General features: G+C 34.2%; 1 protein-coding gene across 3 annotated transcripts in view; it reads right to left on the bottom strand.

The window, feature by feature from the left end:
- ASCC3 (activating signal cointegrator 1 complex subunit 3) overlaps positions 1–22,191 on the bottom strand; it is a 318,336-nt gene that overhangs the window by 24,623 nt on the left and 271,522 nt on the right. For all 3 annotated transcript variants that reach the window (XM_012738813.3, XM_076003097.1, XM_076003098.1), the window contains one exon: positions 13,092–13,316. In XM_012738813.3, coding sequence (XP_012594267.1) covers positions 13,092–13,316 — 225 coding nt within the window. The remainder of the gene's footprint in view (positions 1–13,091; positions 13,317–22,191) is intronic.

The raw sequence follows: 22,191 nt of genomic DNA, 5'->3' as shown, positions 1-22,191 counted from the left end.
AAGTAATGATACCATATTTTGTCAATAATTAAAACACTGTAAGTACATTTATAAGAATCTTTTTCAATAGCAACAGTTGTTCATAGTAACTTTCTCCTGAACTTTTACCCCCAGAAGGTTAGCATTCAGGAAGCTCAGCTGCTGTCTAACAAACTTAATTAATCAAAAAGTCATTTCCGAGCTGTAACTATGAGTAAAAGCGCTTCAAGTGTGCTAGCAAGCCTACAAGTTAATCAAAATGCTAATGCAGTACAAATTAAAGTTGTGATTAACATTTCACAGTAGCTGCTTAAGTGAATTGATCACACAAATGGGTTAAGCATTACTCATTTCCTATAGCCCCAACCGGGAAAAGGGTTGTTATGTGGGTATGAGGAGAGGAGCAGGGGGTAGAAGGATTCTTCATAATAGCATCATATCATCAATAAACCATCACCAAATTGTCATACAAAAGCTTACAGGTAAAGTCACCCAGGGGGAAATAGCCTCCCAAATTATATTACAGTCCTTGAAGATTGCCTATAAATCCACAAGAGTAAGTAAAGGTGTTTAACACCTCAAAATCCACACATTTGTGTTAGTTTTGGACATGCTAAACGCATCAGCTCTGTATTGCTTCCCTAGTGGGGAATAGTGCTTCATTTTAGGCGGTGTTTTGGGTGTTCTGCTGTGCAGTTTAAATGTACCTTTAACCATCTAGGATTATGTTTCTGCACCATTGTGTTGGATCTTTGCATTTGGAAGAATAAGAATTATCAGGATTAAGTTCATTTAGAATTATTTGTTTTTTAAACAGTCATTTATTAATAAAACTTTGCCAGGTTTCTATGGCAAGATGAGCTCCTGGAAGTCTGGCCAGGAAAGGAGCCTGAATTAAACTTCACTATGATCTCTATGAATTTGATGAGGTCACACTAAGGTTCACAACAAATATACTACATTCGTTGGTAGATAATTCAGATTTTGCAGAAAAATCTTAAAAATGTGAGAATGCACACATAATAGATGTCCCCTTTCAATCTTTTCCTATGAAAGAACTAGGAAGAAAAAAGTGAAATATTTATCTCATTCACACATGATATAACTGAGATCTACTATATTGTGCCCAAGTTATGTTAACAATCAATGACATTATAGTATTAATAAGTTTCCAGTATACTCTGGATGATACAAAAATCTCAAACCGTATGCTTGTGTTATTAATATTCCTAGAAATATACCCATAAAACAGGTATTTTTTTACTTATAATCCATCCATCTTTCTCAAAATGATTTGAAGAAGCTTTCTGAAGGTTATTGTGCTATACTGCCTACTTAAAGATAATCTTTTCTTTTCTTTTTTTTTTTTTCATTATTTATTTATTTTTTTATTTTGGCATATTATGGGGGTACAGATTTTAAGGTTTCAATAAATGCCCATTTCACCCCCTCCCCCCAAAAGTCTGAGTCTCCATCATGACCATCCCCCAGATGGTGCACATCTTACTCACTATGTATGTATATACCCGCCCTCCTCCCCCCTCCCACCTGCCCAATACCCTATTACTGTAGCACCTATGTGTCCACTTAGGTGCTACTCAGTTAATACCAGTTTGCTGGAGAATATATCTGGTGCTTGTTTTTCCATTCTTGGGATACTTCACTTAGTAGTATGGGTTCCAGCTCTAACCAGGAAAATATAAGATGTGCTATATCACCATTGTTTCTAAGAGCTGAATAGTACTCCATGGTGTACATATACCACATTTTATTAATCCATTCTTGGATTGATGGGCACTTGGGCTGTTTCCACAGCCTTGCAATTATGAATTGTGCTGCTATAAACATTCGAGTGCAGGTGTCTTTTTTGTAGAGTGTCACTGGATCATTTGGGTAGATGCCCAGCAATGGGATTGCTGGATCAAATGGTAGATTCACTTGTATCGCTTTAAGGTATCTCCATATTGCTTTCCACAGAGGTTGAACTAGTTTGCAGTCCCACCAGCAGTGTAGGAGTGTTCCTCTCTCTCCGCAACCAGCCAGCATTTATTGTTTGGAGATTTTTTGATAAAGGCCATTCTCACTGGGGTTAAGTGATATCTCATTGTGTTTTGATTTGCATTTCCCTGATGATTAGAGATGTTGAGCATTTCTTCATATGTTTGTTGGCCATTCTTCTGTCTTCTTTAGAAAAATTTCTGTTCAAGTCCTTTGCCCACTTTTTAATGGGGTTATTTGATTTTTTCTTCCTAATTTTCGTGAGTTCTAAGTATATTCTAGTTATCAGTCCCTTATCGGATGCATAGGATGCAAAAATTTTCTCCCATTCTGTAGGTTGTCTGTTAACTTTCATGACTATTTCTTTGGCTGTGCAGAAGCTTTGTAGTTTGATCATGTCCCATTTATTTATTTTTGTTGCTGCTGTGATTGCCTTTGGGGACTTCTTCATAAACTCTTTGCCCAGGCCGATTCCCTTCACAATAGCAACAAAGAAATTAAAGTACCTAGGAATATATTTAACCAAAGAGGTAAAAGACCTCTACAGGGAGAACTATGAAACACTGAGGAAGGAAATAGCAGAGGATGTAAACAGATGGAAATCCATACCATGCTCGTGGATCGGCAGACTCAATATCATCAAAATGTCTATACTACCCAAACTGATCTACAGATTCAATGCAATACCTATTAAAATCCCATCAGCATTCTTCACAGATATAGAAAAAATAATTTTACGCTTCGTATGGAACCAAAGAAGACCCCGAATATCAAGAGCAATTCTAGGCAACAAAAACAAAATGGGAGGCATTAATATGCCAGATATCAAACTATATTACAAAGCTGTAGTAATTAAAACAATATGGTATTGGCACAAAAACAAGAATATTGACCAGTGGAACAGATGCGAGAATCCTGATATAAAACCATCCTCATATAGCCATCTCATCTTTGACAAAGCAGACAAAAACATACGCTGGGGAAAAGAATCCCTCTTCAATAAATGGTGCTGGGAAAACTGGATAGCCACCTGTAGAAGGCTAAAACAGGACCCACACCTTTCACCTCTCACAAAAACCAACTCACGCTGGATAACAGACTTAAACCTAAGACATGAAACTATTAGAACTCTTTTCTTTTAATATAATCTTTTCATTTGGACAAATTATAAGCATTTAAAAACCTGAAAATATTCTACTAAGAATACACAGAAGATTTTTCTCTACCATTACTATGTTAAAACATTTCTTACAAGTATTAGATTAAGGATACCAAACTTCTTTTGCTAAGCTCAGCAACAACTGGACTATTTTCACTGCGAACCGTATTTGACTCTGCAATTCTAAAACTGGTTTGTTTAAATGACACTGATAGTCTTCAACATACTGCCAACTCAGTGAGCCTGCACTTAGTGCACTCATAGGTAAATGCTTCTCAAAAGGTTACTTTAGCCTTGCTCCATGGCAGTTGCAACTCCTGGCACCATCAAATATTTACATGTTTTTTTAATCTACTACAAATGGGAATCATTAAAATAATTTTTAATGAAAAATTCTTGTATCATTAAATCTTCTTTTGCTTCTCTTATCCTATTCTTCCCTATTCTCAAACTCTAATATGTGTATATACACATACTTTAAACTTATGTATTAATATACTTTTAAAATGTGTTTTCAGAATAGCTATGGGTTATAAAAATATAATATTAGTTATATGAAATGTAATATATGCTTGGTTTATCAGAAGTTGTTACCAAGATAAAGAGGTCAAGTTATTGTTTTGAAGTTTAGGCTAAACAACAACCACACCAATAATCTTGTAAATATTTGTTTTTGAAAATTTAAGGTTTTTGAATGGAGGAAGGTATACCAATTGAATTCACATACTTTTTTCCTTTCTCTATGCAGTTGATTAAAGTTATTATTATTATTTTTTGGCTAGCAATTGATAAAGCCTATTAGAATATTTTGACATTAATTTGAGTCATATATTAGCTATTTTTTTTTTTTTTTTTTTGAGACAGAGTCTCACTGTGTTGTCGGGGCTAGAGTGCCATGGCATCAGCCTAGCTCACAGCAACCTCAAACTCCTGGGCTCAAGCGATCTTTCTGCCTCAGCCTGCCGAGTAGCTGGGACTACAGGCACGTGCCACCATGCCCGGCTAATATTTATTTATGTATGTATGTATGTATGTATGTATGTATGTATGTATGTATTGATTGATTGATTGAGACAGAGTCTCGCTTTGTTGTCCAGGCTAGAGTGAGTGCCGTGGCGTCACCCTAGCTCACAGCAACCTCAAACTCTTGGGCTCGAGCGATCCTTCTGCCTTAGCCTCCCGAGTAGCTGGGACTACAGGCATGAGCCACCATGCCCGGCTAATTTTTTTTTTTTTATATATATATCAGTTGGCCAATTAATTTCTTTCTATTTATAGTAGAGACGGGGTCTCGCCCTTGCTCAGGCTGGTTTTGAACTCCTGACCTTGAGCAATCCGCCCGCCTCAGCCTCCCAAGAGCTAGGATTACAGGCGTGAGCCACCGCGCCCGGCCTATATATTTTTAGTTGGCCAATTAATTTCTTTCTATTTTTAGTAGAGACGGGGTCTTGCTTTTGCTCAGGCTGGTTTTGAACTCCTGATCTTGAGCGATCCATCCACCTCGGCCTCCCAGAGTGCTAGGATTACAGGTGTGAGCCACCATGCCTGGTCTATATATATGAGCTATTAATACATATCTCACATGTGAAAGAAAAGAAATGCTGGAAATTCAATAGTTCAAAAAGACTTGGACATTAAGGAAAATAATGTAAAACGAGAGCTCCTATATTAAAGTTAGACTCAAGAGTATATGAAACAATGGAAACTTATCTACCAAAACACAGCTCCTTTCTGGTACTGAATCACCCAGAATATTTTCAAGGCAGATGCCCTGGTTTGCGTTTGCTTACTTCCACTAGGGAAATTGTTAGAACATGAATTCAATCTATATTAACATGTGCCTTGGTATGCAGAAGACAGATCTTTGCATTCTTCCTCAACAGTAAACAGGAGACGTCTGCTATCTTTTTAAGGAGTTGGTAGCTCCAAATCTTGAGGCAAGGAATCTCTGAGATTTCCAATCACTTCTAGAAGTCTGAAACTTTTTCAAATAGACTAGTGGATGGACAAAGGCTACATCCAAGGAGCCCCATTAATGGTGGTGGTAATTAGGAGTGAAAGAAGCCAAGAACCTTAAAATGAGAGAGGAACATAAAAATGTGTTTATGTGTGTGTTTATTAGTAAACCTATGCAGAGGTTATACTTGTGTGCATATGCTTTTTATTATAGGGTTATCTTATAATTATGATGACATTCTTCCTTCCCCCTATGGGTTAGTAGTCTGATCTTTCTCCCATTATTTTCAATTATGGGGAGAATATCAGAAAACAAATGATTAATTCATTGGCCTATGTAGCATAATATAAAAACTTGAGAAGGATCATAAGCAATTGATACAAAAAAGGCAAACACCATATCAACTGGACACTGTGGAGTGATAAAATAAAGCAGTTACAAATATTCAATCATATTAACAAGTCCCTCTTAGAAACTGGTTAAAGTAATTATAGGCAGACTGTTGAAAAGGGAACCAGAGTAATTAAAGAGAGGCGATTTGAGTATACATTGAAAAGAAGGGATTAATTAAAAAATATTATTCATGGCCTAGTGGGAATTCTTGGTTAAAAAAGTGCAGAAATTACTGTGAAGTTCTCACATTTTAAAACAAATTCTCACTATATCATGGGTACAATTTTTAAATCCATCTTTATAGGACAAAGGGAACCCAATGAAATACACTTTTGTAATATATCCAACCTACAGCTGAAGGCTGTTTTTGCTGTCTGATGTGATCTTGGAAAAGTTACTTAGTCTTCATCTGTAAAGTGAGGATAACAATAGCACTGCTTCACTTGGCTGTTATAGCAAATGGGTTAATACAATGCAAAGCAAGTACAACAAAGCCTAGTACAAAGAAAGCCCTTATGAGTTATCATTAAATAGAGATTGTTTTTTTCTTTTGGTAGGAGGTGTAGGGATGACGTGCAGTTCTCCAAATATTCTGGTAGAATTTGGTATTTAATATACATTAATTCCAATTTAAACTTGGAAGGATAGGTTTCTAGAGATCTTTCTTATCAGTATATACTGTCTCAATTCTGTATGTGTATGTGTGTGTGTGTGTTCTCCTTTAAAATATTAGTATAATTTTTTATAGCCTTTGAAGATGCTGTTGCTAAAGTCCTTTAAAATAAATCTTAAAATGGACAAAAATGTTTTGATCTACTAAAATGTAGGCCACAGGTTTGATAACATTAGCTGAAGGACAAATTTGGCCTCCACTGTTTCTGAAAAAAACTCCCCAAATTAATTCAGTAAATGGACAGCACAGTTAAACTTTGAACCACACAACCCTCTGGTTCTCAGCTCACTGACTTGGTTCCATAAGACATGGTTTTTCTTTTTACATAAAACATCTGAAAGCTCACTTACAGGGAAGTTTTGATGTAAATACCATATAGGAGGTAGTGGGAGTGACTATCATATAAACATGCATTCTTATATTATTTGGCTTAGTGCTGTATTTAGATGTTTCTCATTTAAATGAAGAGATGATTTTTAACTTAAAGACTTATGGCACTTCTTAGAAAGGATCAGAGATATATGAGCAATAATTAAAGTCCTGGAATTACTTCTCTACAAGCATCCACGGGGGAAAAAAAAAGGTATAAGAAGAATGTAAACAAACAAACAAATAAAAAAAATAAAAAAAAGTCCTGGAATCTCTATTTGGTTTCAGCATAGACTGCCTCAACAAATCACCTTCAACAAAACTATTTAACTTCTCTGAACACTAATTTCTTTGTGCTATGATTTAAAAAAGGAGGCAGAGAGCTACTCAAAACACCATTTATCATCAGTTCTAGTTTTGTCATCAAATTTGGAAAATTTAGGTAAATCACTTTAATTTTTTTTTATTTTGGCATATTATGGGGGTACAGATTTTAAGGTTTCAATAAATGCCCTTTTCCCCTCTCCCCCTACAAGTCTGAGTCTCCAGCATGGCCATCCCCCAGATGGTGCACATCTCACTCATTATGTATGTATATACTCGCCCCCCTCCCCCCTCCCCAATACCCTATTACTATAGTATCTCTGTGTCCACTTAGGTGCTCTCAGTTAATACCAGTTTGCTGGTGAGTATGTGTGGTGCTTGATACTTCTTATTTGTAATTTTCCCATTAACAGCTACCATAAAGCTTTTCTTTGGTACATTTAGCACAGAAAGGCTATCACATCATTTACCACATTTTACAAATACATTTTACAGTTAACATGACTAAGGAGAGGATTTCAAAGAAAAAGGGTAAGGATAATCAATTCCAAAATTATATAATTTACAAATTAGAACACTCTAAGCAGATTTTAAAAATTGATATATGTACAGTAATTTTTACTTATACTTTTGTTGGGGAGGATAGAAATGGAAATGCCAGTAACAGTAAAATATTAAAAGGAACCATGACAAAAACACCTTGAACCAAAAAATGACACAAATGTCCTTGACTCATAATTTGAAATGAGATAGGAGAAGCAAAGTAGGCTGTACTGTAGATTCTGACTTCAAGCCAGGAGGAATAGTTCTATTACAACTATTAATATGTTTTTCTTTTCTGAAAGATTGCCCAGAATATGGGTAGTCAAGACTACAGAGTTTTCATAATTTAAATGATGGCTCAAATAAAAGGTATGCTTCTATAACATAAAGAGAATAAATTACTATGATAAAGCAAGGAAATAAAAGAACTACTAAGAATGAGGATATTAAGATAGACCTAACCTTGAGATCTCAAATTCTTGTTTACTTTATAAACATTAGCTAATGTCCAATTCTTATAAGGTGTTATTTTTACTTAGCTACCAAGGGTTAGGTGACTTGCTTAAGGCCTTATACTAAAATGGCAGGAGAATTTATAGTCAGAGCTGGTGGCACTGATTCCTAACCAAAGACCACGAGATCACACTAATGTCTCATGAGAATGGTAGTACAATTTTCTATCAGCCAGCAGAGGTGCAGCTTTGAAAACTGCTTGAACCAATGCTTTCTAAGGCCAATAGTACCAATGTATCAAATGAAAACAACAAGGTACAAAGTTAGAACTGCCAATCAGTCACAGAAAATTTTATCAACTCTTGCTTTTCTCTCCACATTTTCCATTGGCAACTCATTTTTTCTTCTTCCTGGCTTGTTTACGTTTATCACGATCTTGCAAAGAAATTGCAGGAATGAGAGGATTTAGCGTATGAAGCCTGTTGTCATCTCTTTACAACTAAGTTTATTTCCAGGTGGCTTTTAAAAAGCTAAGTAAAACATTTAAGATGGTCAAAACTAATGCTTATAATTTATAATAGGGGAAAATTGCATATACAAATGTCTAATAACAGAGAACTCATTAAATTAATTATGACATTTCATATGGAGGAATATGGTGCAGCCATTACAAACTATGCTTAAAGAATAATATTTAATACTACAGATTATTAGATTATAAAGGTTACATAACATGATAAAAATGTATAAATAAAAAAGAGAGAGTACAAGTGTGTATGTAAATGTGCAAAGAAAGTCTCAAAAGACAGAAAGGACTTTTTTTGTATACAATTGTATACAATTTGTATACAATTATTATACTGTAGTTAGTAAATTTGCTTTTTGCCAAAGGTTAGTAATTTTAAAACTATATCATGAGTAATCTAGGATTGAGGATCTAAGTAAATATATTTTTATTAATGAAAGCTTGGTATCTCATAGGTAGAAGAAGGGATTATAAATTAAAAAAGAGAGGAAGACTAAAACAAATGCTTGGTGTTAGATTGAAATTGGAGGTATCAGAATGATAAATATTGATGTTTTTATATACATACAGCCACACACACAGATATACAAATAGATATAGATGTCTTTGTGGACATATTTGTGTTCTTGCTTTGTCCACTGAGAGGGCCAAGAAGCAAAGACACCCAAGTAGCAATGGATTACAGCAAACACCCAAACTGTAGTCTCTAAAACCATTCTCTAATAAAAGGAACCAGGAATCTTTCTGAAAAATTGCTAATTCCAGGGTTGGGGTAGGGAAAGCATAAGATGCTAGAATGCAATAGAGTGTTCACAAAACAGTGGGGGTATGTCAAAGGGATACAGTTACTAGTTTGAGAGGCTCTCAATGGTTGACTCTGGGAAAATTTGGGAAGCAAAAAATAAATAATGATAGAAATGCATTTTACCTAATAGAATACAACAAACATCCATGAATCTATACTCAGAAATAAATAACTGAATCACGTAAATAAATGGGGGAGAAGGGAAAGTTCTTCTTTACAGTACAAATTCTAGGAATGATGGAAACAGAAAATAACAATAGTAATAATTGTTCCTGGCAAATATTACCAATGAATGCTGAAAATAATGTAGGAAACTATGACAAGAAACAAGGACATTTACATAATCTCATTGTATCTCCCCACAAGGTACTTATTAATTATAAAAGAAAAAAAAGTAACTTTACAGTTAAGAAGTTGGTAGACACCACCTCAAGTGTATAAAGTTAACATTGCCAATGATGCCATGCATCTGTCATAATCCTCCTAATATGATACTCTAAGAGGGCAAACCATCACTGCTGTGGTATTCTTGACAAAACATGTAACTTGACTGTAATCATGTGGAAACATAAGGTAAATCCAAACTGTGAGACAACTCTACAAAATAAATGGCCAGTAGAACTCTTCAAAAATGCCAAGAAAGACAAGGAGACTAAGGAGATATGACAACTAAATGAAAGATGGGATCCTAAACTTGATCCTAAAACAGAGAAAGGACATTAGTGGGATAAAATTTGTATTGACAAAATTTGAACGAGGTCTGTAGATTACTTAATAGGACTGGATCAATAGTGAGGTAAGATGTTAACATTAGAGGAAGCTGGGAAAAAGGTATATGGATTTTACAAACTTTTTATAAGTTTGAAATTATTTCAAGGTTTGAATTAAAAATATTTAAAAATTCACTGAAACAAAGAAAAAAGCCTAACACTAATATGAGTGAAGATGTAATTACTATGTATGTTGCTTTTCCAAATTACAAGACAATGAAGTGTACTATTTTTATAATTAAAGAGAAAACTATTTCTCTTTAGATGTAATTTATAAAGATCAAAAATATTTAAAAAGTATCAATATCCTCCCAAGAAACTGGGTATAAAAATATCTAATAGAAGCTAAAAGTATCTGAGTTCTTTTCCCTTGTATTAAATTTAGAAACAAATCCCTTTAGAAATTTCTTATTTATATTATTATACAGCTGTGGGATCATTATTGACTGAATGCTGAAAAATAGTGAGTTGATCATATTATATACATGTAAAAATTATATTGCATTATCAACATTATTTTTAAGTACAAAAATTTAATTCTTCCCACAATTTCTTTCCAACCTTTTCTGACTCCAGAGTTCATTAACAAGTCAGTGTTTGAGAAGGAAAGAAAAGGTAGAGGAAGCACAAATGAGTATCCAGGGCCACAGCTAAAACTTTAGGACCTTTAACCTAAAGTTTGTGAAGTGTGACTAATAAGGAGTGGCAAATCATCCTCCTAGAGCAGTAAACCATGTGTTAGTTACAAAAGGGTATCAAAAAAATTTATGTGTTTCTAATAGCCTTACTTCCCTTCTAATTTCTGATAGCTTGAGCTTACTCTATTTTATAAAACATTTCTATTTTTTAAAATAATAAAATTATCATTTTTTAAATAATAAACATGTTAGAAGTTCATTTTAAAACATTTAAACACTTTAGAAAAAGCATAAAGAAAAAATTAAAAATCACCATGAATTCTGCTACCCAGAGATGGGGGTACTGTTAATCTTTTGATGGACACTATTCTGGATCTTCTCTCTAGGTGTATGTTTACATTTATAGACATTGTACATAGAATTCACAAATGGAATTGTGATATTTTACAGTGCTCTATAACCTGAAAGATACTTAGGTTATTTCCAACCCTTTAATTGTGCAAGTAATGCCATAATACATACATATACATATCTTATATACATATCTTCACAGTCTAACTGTGAAGGGTAGAATTACCCTTAAAAACATCTTACATTTTCTCTGACAGTTTTAAGAGTTATTTTATATTACAGAAATATCCAAAAAAGGTATAATGTAGAAAATCAAAATTCCTCATAATCTCAATCCTTTAGGTGTTCTTTCCCCCCCCAAATTTTTCCTCTTACAATAATCTTCCAGTAAATGGTAGCTCCATCCTTCCTACTCTGGAGAAAAGTCTTGAAACCATCTTTGATTCTTCACTTTCTCTAAAAACCCTTGTCCAATCCATTAGCAGATTCTGTTAGTTCTCATTAGAAAAATACTCCGGATCCAACTACTTCTCATGAACCTCACCCATACTACTGTAGTCTAGCCACTATCATTTTTTGCCTAGCTAGATCTAGAGCATTCAAGGTATGAAAAGTTCATTGACATGGTTTCAGATTTCACATTGCAATTAGCCTTCAAAAAATAATCCTTGTTAAGTTTTGGTGTAGAATCAAAGAAGAACATCCTGAAAAGGCTACAAAAATATCCTTTTGGCCGGGCGTGCTGGCTCATGCCTGTAATCCTAGCACTCTGGGAGGCAAAGGCAACAGGATTGTTTGAGCTTAGGAGTTCGAGACCAGCCTGAACAAGAGTGAGAAGCATCTCTACTAAAAATAGAAAAATTAGCCAGGCATCATGGTGCGTGCTTGTAGCCCCAGCTACTCTGGAGGCTGAGGCAGAAAGATTGCTTGAACCCAGGAGTTTGAAGTTGCAGTGAGCTATGATGATGCCACTGCACTCCAGCCCAGGCAACAGAGTAAGACTCTGTCTCAAAAAACCAAAAAAATCCAAAACAAACAAACAAAAAACAACAATATCAAAAAAAAACCCCAAACTCTTCCCTTTTAAAACTACATATGTCTTTTAGGCTAGGCTTTCTTCATATACTTCAACTAACACATCATATATTACAACAGACATTTTGTGATGACTGCAAGAAGAGATATATAAATCTAGCTGACTTCCTTTAAGCTGGATACTAAAGATATTTGCAAAACGTTAAACAATGCCATACTTACCAGTAATTTTTTATACTTTTGGAAAGTAGTTATTTTTCATGAAAAATCATATTATTTATATTAACACGTGAGTCTGTGTTATCTTTAAATGAAGTAATAAAGATCTGAGAATTTCTCAGTTTTAATCAATATGAAAAATACTGATAGATATAACTAATATAACCACTAGTGAAACAATGTTCTGGTGGCTTCCCCCACATGGTTTACAAACTCTCTAAATGATCTGACCCACTTTCTCTACAGTTCTCCACTCCCATCTCTCTGATCTCATACCTAATCATATCTTTCCATCTTTTCTATAATGGCCTCTTTGATATTCCTTGAATATACCGAATAAGTGCCTACATAAGAGGGTTGGCACTTAATTTTCTTACTGTTTATAATACACCCCTCAGAAACTCTATGGCTTTCTCTCTTCTTTAACTCTTTTTAAAATGTCACTTCATCAGTGAGATAGTCTCTGAATACCATATAAAGAATAGTACAAAACAGTACTCTTCATCTTTTTCTTTATTTCCTTCACTGTGCTCTAGTACTTTAAAAAAATAGCAGTTATTACCACTTGACTTACATTTTTAATTGTCAGTCTTCTCCATCTTAAGTGAAAGTCCACAACAGCAGGGACTTTTCTGTCTTGCTCATTACTACATGCTCAGTGACTAGAAAAGTATCTGGCACATATAATAGTTTGCCTTCAGTGTTGAATGGGAGAGTGAAACTATGTTCTTATTGCATTGAAATTTGCTTTTCCTTTGGAAATTCTTGATTTCATTCACAGGTATTTCTCAACAATGCTACAATAAATTGTTAAATACAAGAATATTTTATCCTAAAACCAGATAAAAAAGAACAGAAATGAAGGCAGAATATGTAGGTATTAGAAATGACTTTCATACCTGACATACTCTGAGAGCTTGGTCCAAGACCGTTTTGGTATCAGTATCATAATCCGGGCAGGGCAGCATGGCTCGGCTGAGATGGGCCTGCAGCAGGAGATGTGCTTTGGTGTGAGGGCTGTCAAATGAGTGAGGATTTGGTTCAATGGGAAGACATTTTGCTAGTTCACTATTCATGTGATCTTCATTGTGTCTTACTGGCAAATCTGTATATTCTTCTGCATCCTGAAAAAAAAAAAAAAAAAAAAGCCACACATATGTTAACCTGATACATAAAAAGTATAATAATTAATGTACTTTTTAGCTTTAACTGCTGACATTTAAAACATGGCTTAGAAAAATTATAAAATAACCATATTCCTTAGATTTTGCTTTGTTCAATACAATCATTAATATACAAGCAAAAGCTAGTAACATATGATATAGCTTAAATTCATGACTTTTTTTTTATATTTACACAGTCAACAAAAATAATAGAGAACCTACTAGGGATCACACACTACACATGACACTGGGGCCACCGCAGTGAACCAGAAACCCAGAGCCCAGGAGGAAAGATAGACAAACAAATTCTATAAAGTGTAACGACTGTTACAACATGGTACAGAGTGCTGCAGGGACATTCAGTTTGGGGGATCTACTTATTTCAGAAGGTCAGGGAAAGCTTTTTGGAAAACGTGATGTTTAACTTAATATCTGGGGAATGAAAGAAAGAAATAAGACAAGGCTAAGGATAGGATTGGCAAGGTGAGAAAACATTAGAAAGCAGGATCATTAACTTAAAATTTATTATTATCAATTAGATCATAATTACATTGTTCTGGAATAAATGTTATGCTTTTATTTTTTCACCTTGGGTTTTGTAGAGTTCAGTAGTGAAAATCACCCTTCATGATATCAATTGTCAACTGAACCTATTAAAGTGAACTAGACTGTTCCATTAACAAATAGACTGATCTACTTATTAGTGTTTGTTGTGAAAGAAAAATGTTATTTTTTCAAATATGTAGTTATTTGAGATTCAGCCCACTGCTGTTGATATGAAAGTCCTAAATCAGGCGTAACCTTAATCGGATATGTTAATATTCAAAAGGGACTACCTCCCTCCCTCCAAACAACAACAACAAGAAAAAAACATATGAAACAGTGGTCTTCAAGATGCTAAAAATAAAAGACAGTGATCTCTGAGACACAGAAAACAAATTAGGTGAGCCCTGCTATTATGGTGAGCTGACTTCATGGAATGTTTCTATGCTGTGGTGCAGAGTGGGCCTCCAGGTGGACCTGGAGGACTCCTTGTGTTGAGGAGATGAAGATGACATTCCAGGGACATGAAAGTGGCTAAAGTTTGCATAACAGAGTCCTAAAGGAGGGAGAAAGAGCAAGAGAGAGAGTGCATTCCAGAGATCTGCAGTGGATCCTCTTTGAATCTTCAACAGGGTACTGAAGAGTGCATGCATGTAAGGAAATCTGGGGCAAGAATCATTGAAAAGGATTACTGGGACTATTTAACCAGTGCCAGGAATACTAACTGTTCCCACCACACAGACCAGAGAAACTCATAATTTACAGGCCATAGGGTAGAGAGGAAGGTACTGGGGAATAATTGGCTCTACAATGAATACTACTCTGGACCTGCCTAACAAACCGTAAGAGCAATACTTAAACGGATCAAAACTGCTTCCAGGTAAATCAACAAAGCTCAAGAAGATTTATAAGAATACAAAAATATACAGCATTCAAGAAGGTAAAATTCACAACGTATGGCCTCCAATTAGTGAGTATTGACAAATGCAAAAAAATCAGGAAGACAGGATCTGTAAGGAGGAGAATATTCCTCCTTATATCAATAGGAACTGACTTACAACTGACATAGAGCTTAGAATTAGCAGACAAGAACATTAAAATAGTTGTAGTTTGTATATTTATATGTTCAAAAAAGTTTGAGACAACTACTCAATTCAAATTTCTAGAGATGAAAACTACAATGTCTGAGATAAAAAAAATACATTGAATTTATTAACAAAAGAATACACATTGAAGTAGAAGAGATAAGTAAACTTAAAGACATCAACAGAAACATTAAAATGAAACACAAAGATAAAAAACAATTTTAAAAAATGAACACAGCATCAGCAAGCTGTGAGACTTCAAGTAGCCTAATGTATATTGGGGGAGGAAGGGCAGAAAAAAATTTGAAAAAAATGATGGCTGGAAAATTTTCAATTTGATCTATGGATTCAAGTTGTTCAAGGAACCTCAAGTAAAGAAAAATAAATAAAACTACACCATCATAACTCATTACAGTTAAACTGTTCAAAACTCCTGATAGCCAGGTGAGGTGGTGCATGCCTGTAATCCCAGCTACTTGGGGGGCTGAAAGGGAGATCATTTGGGCCCAAGAGTTTGAGACCAGCATGGGCAATGATGCAAGACCCCCATTTCAAAAAAACAAAAAACAAAAAGACAAAATCCTGATCAAGAAAAAATATGATAAGTGGCCAGAGGGAAAACCACATTACGTACAGAGAAACAAAGATAAGGATTACAGCAGATTTCTCATCAGAAACAATGCCATCAGGCAACAGTGGACCAATATCTTTAGTGTACTGAAAGAAAACACTGTCAATCTAGAATGCTTTGTCCAGTAAAAAAAAAAATCCTCCAAAAATGAAGAATTTTCAGACATAAAAAAGCTGAAGTAATTTGGTGGACCTGCTGAATGCTAAAGTCATTGTTTAGTGAGAAGACAAATCATATCAGATGGAAATATGGATCTATACAAAGAAACGGAGAGAACTAGAAATGGTAATTACATGGATAAAACATATAAGAATTTGTTCTTTTACTTTAGTATAATTGAATGACAAATGACTGTTCAAACAAAAATAATAAGGAATGCATTACGGAATATATAACATATGCAAAAGTAAAATATTATTATCATAACACAATAGCATAACCCCTAGTAGGGGAGAAACTGAGTGTATTTTGTGAGATTCTCTTATGATATGTGAAGTGGTATAATATCATTTGAAGATAAACTGTGATAAGTTAAAAATGTATACTATAATACCTAAAGTAGTCACTAAAATAGCAAAACACAAGAGTTACAGGTAATAGGTAATAGGTCAAGATAGAAGAAATAATCCAAAAGAAGGCAAAAAAAAAAAAAAAGAGAGAGAGAGAACAGATGGGGCCTGTAAAGTATGTTTTCATACCATAATGAAATTAAATTAGAAATTAATAACAAAGATCTCTGGAAAATAAATGGCAAGATTATACACTGAAACCTTGGCATATCAACAATTGGATTCAATATAAATGGTCTTGAAGTCTGACACTGTTTGCATAATAAAGCATGACAACACAACTACAGTCATTCCTCTGTATCCATGGGAGATTAGTTCCAGGACCCTCTGTGAATACCAAAATCCATGAATGCTCAAGTCCCTTATATAAAATGTATAGTATTTTCATATAACCTATGTAAGTCCTTCTGTATACTTTAAATAATTTCTAGATTACTTATAATATCTAATAAAATGTAAATGCTATATAAATAGTTGTTATACTGTATTGTTTGGGGAATAATGAAAAGAAAAAAACTGCTGTATATGTTCAGTGCAAACAAAACTATCCTTTTTTTCCCAAATATGTTTTATTTGCACTTGGTTGAAATCATGAATGCAGAACCCACAGATACAAAACACTGACTGCATATGGTGCCTACATCAAACATACACTAATATGTTAATATACACACACACACATATATAGACAAATTTGTTTGTATTTGGTCATTTCATAATGATAAAGGAGTCAAGCAATAAGAAAGACATAATAATCTGAAATATTTATGCCTCAAATAACAGTTTCAACATCCATGATGACTTAAGTAGCATTTCATCTTTTAGGACTGCTTGATGTAAGAAATGTATGCTGACACATTAGCAGTTGATAATGTTTTGACCCTATGTACCATGTTGGTTTTCTTTTTATACATCATTTTAGCTTTTTGTTTTTTTCTTTGAAGTAATCTGCCAAAAAAGAGGGACCACCTATATATGACAATGCTATTATTTTATTTATAAAATAATATGACAATATTATTTTTGGATTTCAGGTGAATCAGGACTGAAGCCCTGTCACCTGCTAACTGATCCATCTCAATGTGTCTAATCCAAATCTCCATTGGCAAGTCCACCTACCTTCCCAGCCTTGCCAATTGGTTTAAGAGGGACTTAATAGCAGATAAAGATCAAGGTGGTTCAGAAATATAAATGTGATATTTTCCTTCAAGGAAATTAAAATCATATTTGGGGGAACAATTTATATTAGTGAATAATTATTTTAAGTGTAGAATAACGTACTGTTATTTAGAGAAGAGCACTGAAGAAAACTGGCTGTGTTAGAAAATTTCCTAGAAGAGATAGCCTTTTTTCCTAAGCTTAGAACAATTTGTAGAAGAGGAGAGGAATTCCTTGCATATCAGGCCAAAAAAAAAAAAAAGAAGAAGAAGAAAAAAGAAAAATAATGTGAGCAGATCCATAAAAACAGATAAGGAGAGTCTAAGGTTTAAGTTTCAGGGATGAGAAGAATGATGATGCTATTAACAGCAGAGAAATTGGGAACACTCAGTGAGCAGGAGCTTTCTGTCAAGCATGCAAAATATACTTAAAGAGAGGGCAATAATCCAGACCATTGGGTGGAGGTGGCAGAGGGAGAAGAAATCAGCTTTAAATCTGTTTCACTGTCTAAAAATTTATTCATATTTTATATTTCTTTCTACTGCCCATAATATCCATCTCTTTCTGATATTTTACAAGAAAACTAAATAGCTATTTTAATACTGTAAGCTGAATTGGTTCTCCAGGTTTTAAATTGTAGCAAATAGGATGGGACTTAAAAATTTTACTAAAAGGTCAATTAAAATACAAAAAACCAGAAAGTAAGAATTTGACTGAAAGCATGAATTAATAGTATTTATCTGAGTAATCCACTTCCCTTAGTAGAATCTTATTCAAATTTAATTCTATATACTATATACTCCCTTTCCCCCCACAGAGAAGGAGGGAAGCAGAAAGGGGGAGAGAGGAGGGGAGGAGAAGTGAGGAGGAGGAAAGAGAGTGGGGAAAAAGGGTAAGAGAGGGGAAGGGGAAAGAGAGAGGGAAGGGAATAGAAGGGGTAGGGGAAGAGAGGGGGAGGGGGAGGAACAGAGAGAGAGAGAGAGAGAGAGAGAGAGAGAGAGAGAGAGAGAGAGAGAGAATGAGAATGAATATTCCTGAAAGTGTGAACATTTTTCTGAGATGAGTATGATTCTAGTATTCAAAAAGATGTACATTTTATTTTTCATAAAGCAGACTTGTAAATGTAAGCAAATGACTTCATTTAGTGCTAAAAAAGCAATGATCTACTCCAATGCTGGAAGAAAAACTAGTGGTGTTAAACTGAGAAGCAGCATATATGAGCATAGCAGACTATATACAATCATGCTTGTATTTGTGGGATTATTCTCAGGTAACCTTGATCATAGGTGCTTTTTTAAAATATTTTCTTACTTTAGAATCTCAACTCCATATAAGATGTGACCCCACTGTTCTCCAAACCATGCCAATTCTGCTTGAATTATCCGATTTATTGCTTTAATCCCCTTCTTCACTAGGATTGTGATTTTGCTCACTGCCAGCAGTATCAGTATCAGATGAGTCTGCTAATAGCTGAGTACATTTTAGGTTGGAGAAAATGCTCTGTGGTAGAGGCATCTTTCTAAGTTTAATAATTAGACCTTTAATGTAGGTTACCCAAAGACAGCAACCTTCCTAAAAAATTCAACTCCGTGATGCCTCTTCTAAATGTATGAAGCAATCTTTCTGAACTAAAGGTTCCTAATTCTTTGCAAAAAACTATAATAAAAATTAAAGGTATTTTAATAATTGCAAGGTCTTAGTAAGGTCTTTGTGTGCTGGGTAATTTGTTTATCAAATATTGATTCAACATATATTATTGATGGGTATACACAATGGTGAACAAAAATGGTGACATGACCTCCTGGCCCTATGAAGCTCTGTAGTCTAGTGGGGGAGCCAGACCATAATCAAAATTAACCATGAATAAATATAAAATGGCAACTGGATAAGTACAATGAGGGAGAGGTACACATACTAGCAGTGGGTCACAAAGGTATATCTGAGGAAGCTATGACTGAGGTGAAAGACAGTAAAAATTATTTTGTTAAAAGATAAAGAAGGAAAGGGAGATAGGTTAAGGCTCAAATTTGAAATGAATAGGGAAGACTGAATCTTAGGGGAGAAAATTCTTAAGAAAGCTTAATATTACTTTTCAAATATAAGTTATTAATATAGTATACATATAATTGATCATGGCACATAATCCAAAAGTACCTATTTTCATTTTATTATTAAATATATACTTTTGGTAAGAAGTTCTTTTTCATTATCAAATTTGACAGAGACAACACTTTTGAGATCTTCAATGGAGTTGATATTTGGTTTATAAATGTTTATAAAATATCAAATCAGTATTAGTTCTGAGGCTAAAAATTATGCATAATTAACAGTTCCCATCAAAAGCTATTATTTCCTTTGAGGATTCTTCCTTCTCTGCTTCCAGTGTTTGAATTAAAGGAAATCCAGAGAAAAAGACAGTAAGTAATTTATCTCCTTAGAGATGTTATTGATCCCTAGGGTGGGTATGATGTGATACGGGTGGTGGAGACAATGTGGGATGTGGGAATTGATACAACAGGTGGATCTTCAGCTCTGCCATTTACAAGCTATGTGACCTTCTGAGAGTAATGATACTACCCCACGCCCCAAATTCCTTGTCTTAAATAGGGTTTTGGTGTGAGGATTCAATATAATAGTGTTTATAAAACACCTAAACACATTAAGACTTGCTATAAATGTTAGACATCATTATTATAATAATAATACCCACATCTGATACCATATAGGATGTTAACTGAGTTTTAAGATTCAATTATTTGAGTTTTGTTCTACAGTTTTCAGATGCAGGTATTTGTTTATAATTATGTAAGCATCTTTCACTATCTAAAATAAAATTTCATTAACCTACTTAAAAAAATATCATGCTTCTTAAAACATTATTCAAGGAAACAAAGTTCTTTTGAACTTATGCTTTACTAGTAGCTGTATGTTCATTTTATTCAAACTACACAATTTTTTATGTAATTGCATCACTGAAAATATTATTGATTCTTTGAAAGACAATGTGCTCATAATATAAGAGACAGTCAAATTAAAGGTAAAATATTCAGGAATTGTATCCTCTTGAACTGCAGATTTGATACAATGAGCTTTAGTCTCCAATCTCCAATTAGATTTCTTTTAAATCCGTATTAATTAAAGGTTCACAAAAAGTACATCAGTATGTGATAAGGAAATACGTTCTTTTCAGTGCACCCCAGTCGAAATAACTCAAAATACTGGAAAGACAGGGAAAAAGAATCATTTACACTACATAGCTGATGTAACTTTCCTGAAGGAAAAGTACTGCGGGTAGTTATATTACTCTGAAATCCTATAGTGTTTTCTAATTAAAACTCAAGTGCTATGAACCACAAAAATAGAACAGAAAATATTGTTTATTTCAGATCAACTAGAATGAATAAAAAATATTATCAGTGGTTTTTTGGGTTTTTTGGTGGTGGTGGTGGTTTGATTATGGACTCGAGAAGTAGATTTAAAATGAAGACTGACTGAAGACAACTGCTATTTAATCCTCAATTGCTCTGCCAGACCCTCCTGTGAAAACCATGGTCATTTATTCTTGGAATTCCAATTCACAGTTTTTGTAAGCTCTTTAGAATGTGACATGCTTGCTTCACCACTTTACTTAGCTCTTATGTCTCTCAAGTATTTTATTCTGGATGTTTCAGAATATGCACAAAGGAGATTTTTTACATAGTTCAGATTGATCAGAAAAGCAGCAATCTCAGGATCAGCAAAGAGTGCTAATAAAATAATCAAAATCTTTGGTTAAAAACAAACAGGCAACCCAAAACCCTTTCTAGCCACTTCTTCTTTGGTAGGACACTCTATTTACCTTCAAATTACTCCTCTAATTTTAAACAACTTGTCCAGTTAATTTCCTGTGTGTGATCACTGACTATAAGTGAGGTTCATTTTCTTATCTACATCATGTAGGTAATTAAAGGAAATTGAAAGTGGGTAGTGAAGCTTTTATGCAACTGGGATTGAAGCTGAATGGAGGGCAGAGAGGTCAGTGGAGTCCATTATATTTTTATGTGAGGGGCTGGTTTGTCTGCCCTATCCTTGTTTATTTAGTGTAGGCTGGCCAGACTACTAACTGCAAATCTGTGTCTTTGATTTGCCCAGCTGTCCTTGAATAAAGACATCTTCCCCTGCAAATGTTAAATGACAGTGATTGACAACCTATGATGAACTTTGCTTGTAACCCCCTGCTACTGTTTTTAGATTGCAAAATAAAAACAGAGTAAGGAAACATCTTTCATAATCACATCAAATGATCCCTGCTGTTCACTCAATACTTTTCACTTTGTTTCCCTTTTCATTACAAACCTCAATCTGTTCTACAAATGCCATAAACTTGGCTACTCCACATAAAGCAAAAAAATAAAAAAAAGTATTTATGCTACTACATTTTGATTGCATATTTGCACTGATTATTAGGGATATATATTCTTATACAATGGTTTATTCACATCATCATGTCACATAACTTATTCACATCATCATGTCACGTAACTTGTTCTCCTAAGAACAATCTGGCAAATCTATACTATTGACATAAGTCTTTTAGCAATTAGTTGGCACCTGGGTTTAGTTTGGGCTCCAGCAGTTTTGATATGTAAGTCTTATATATACTTGTGAATACCTTAAATATGTTGACTGTACAACTTTTCTTTTTAGATTTGCTGTAATAAGAAATTAATGATTAAATACTGATAATCTACTTTGACCTTTTGTTTACTGAAAGTATGTGAACAAATGAATGTTGTTTCAGTATGCATCTTTACACATACACATTATCTACATCTATTTATCTATATATCTTTTCCTTTTTTTTCCAGGTG

This window comes from Microcebus murinus, chromosome 5, assembly GCF_040939455.1.
Source record: "Microcebus murinus isolate Inina chromosome 5, M.murinus_Inina_mat1.0, whole genome shotgun sequence".
NCBI lineage: Eukaryota > Metazoa > Chordata > Mammalia > Primates > Cheirogaleidae > Microcebus > Microcebus murinus.
The sequence above is the reverse complement of the archived record's forward strand: the minus strand, read 5'-3'. Positions and strand labels throughout refer to the sequence as shown.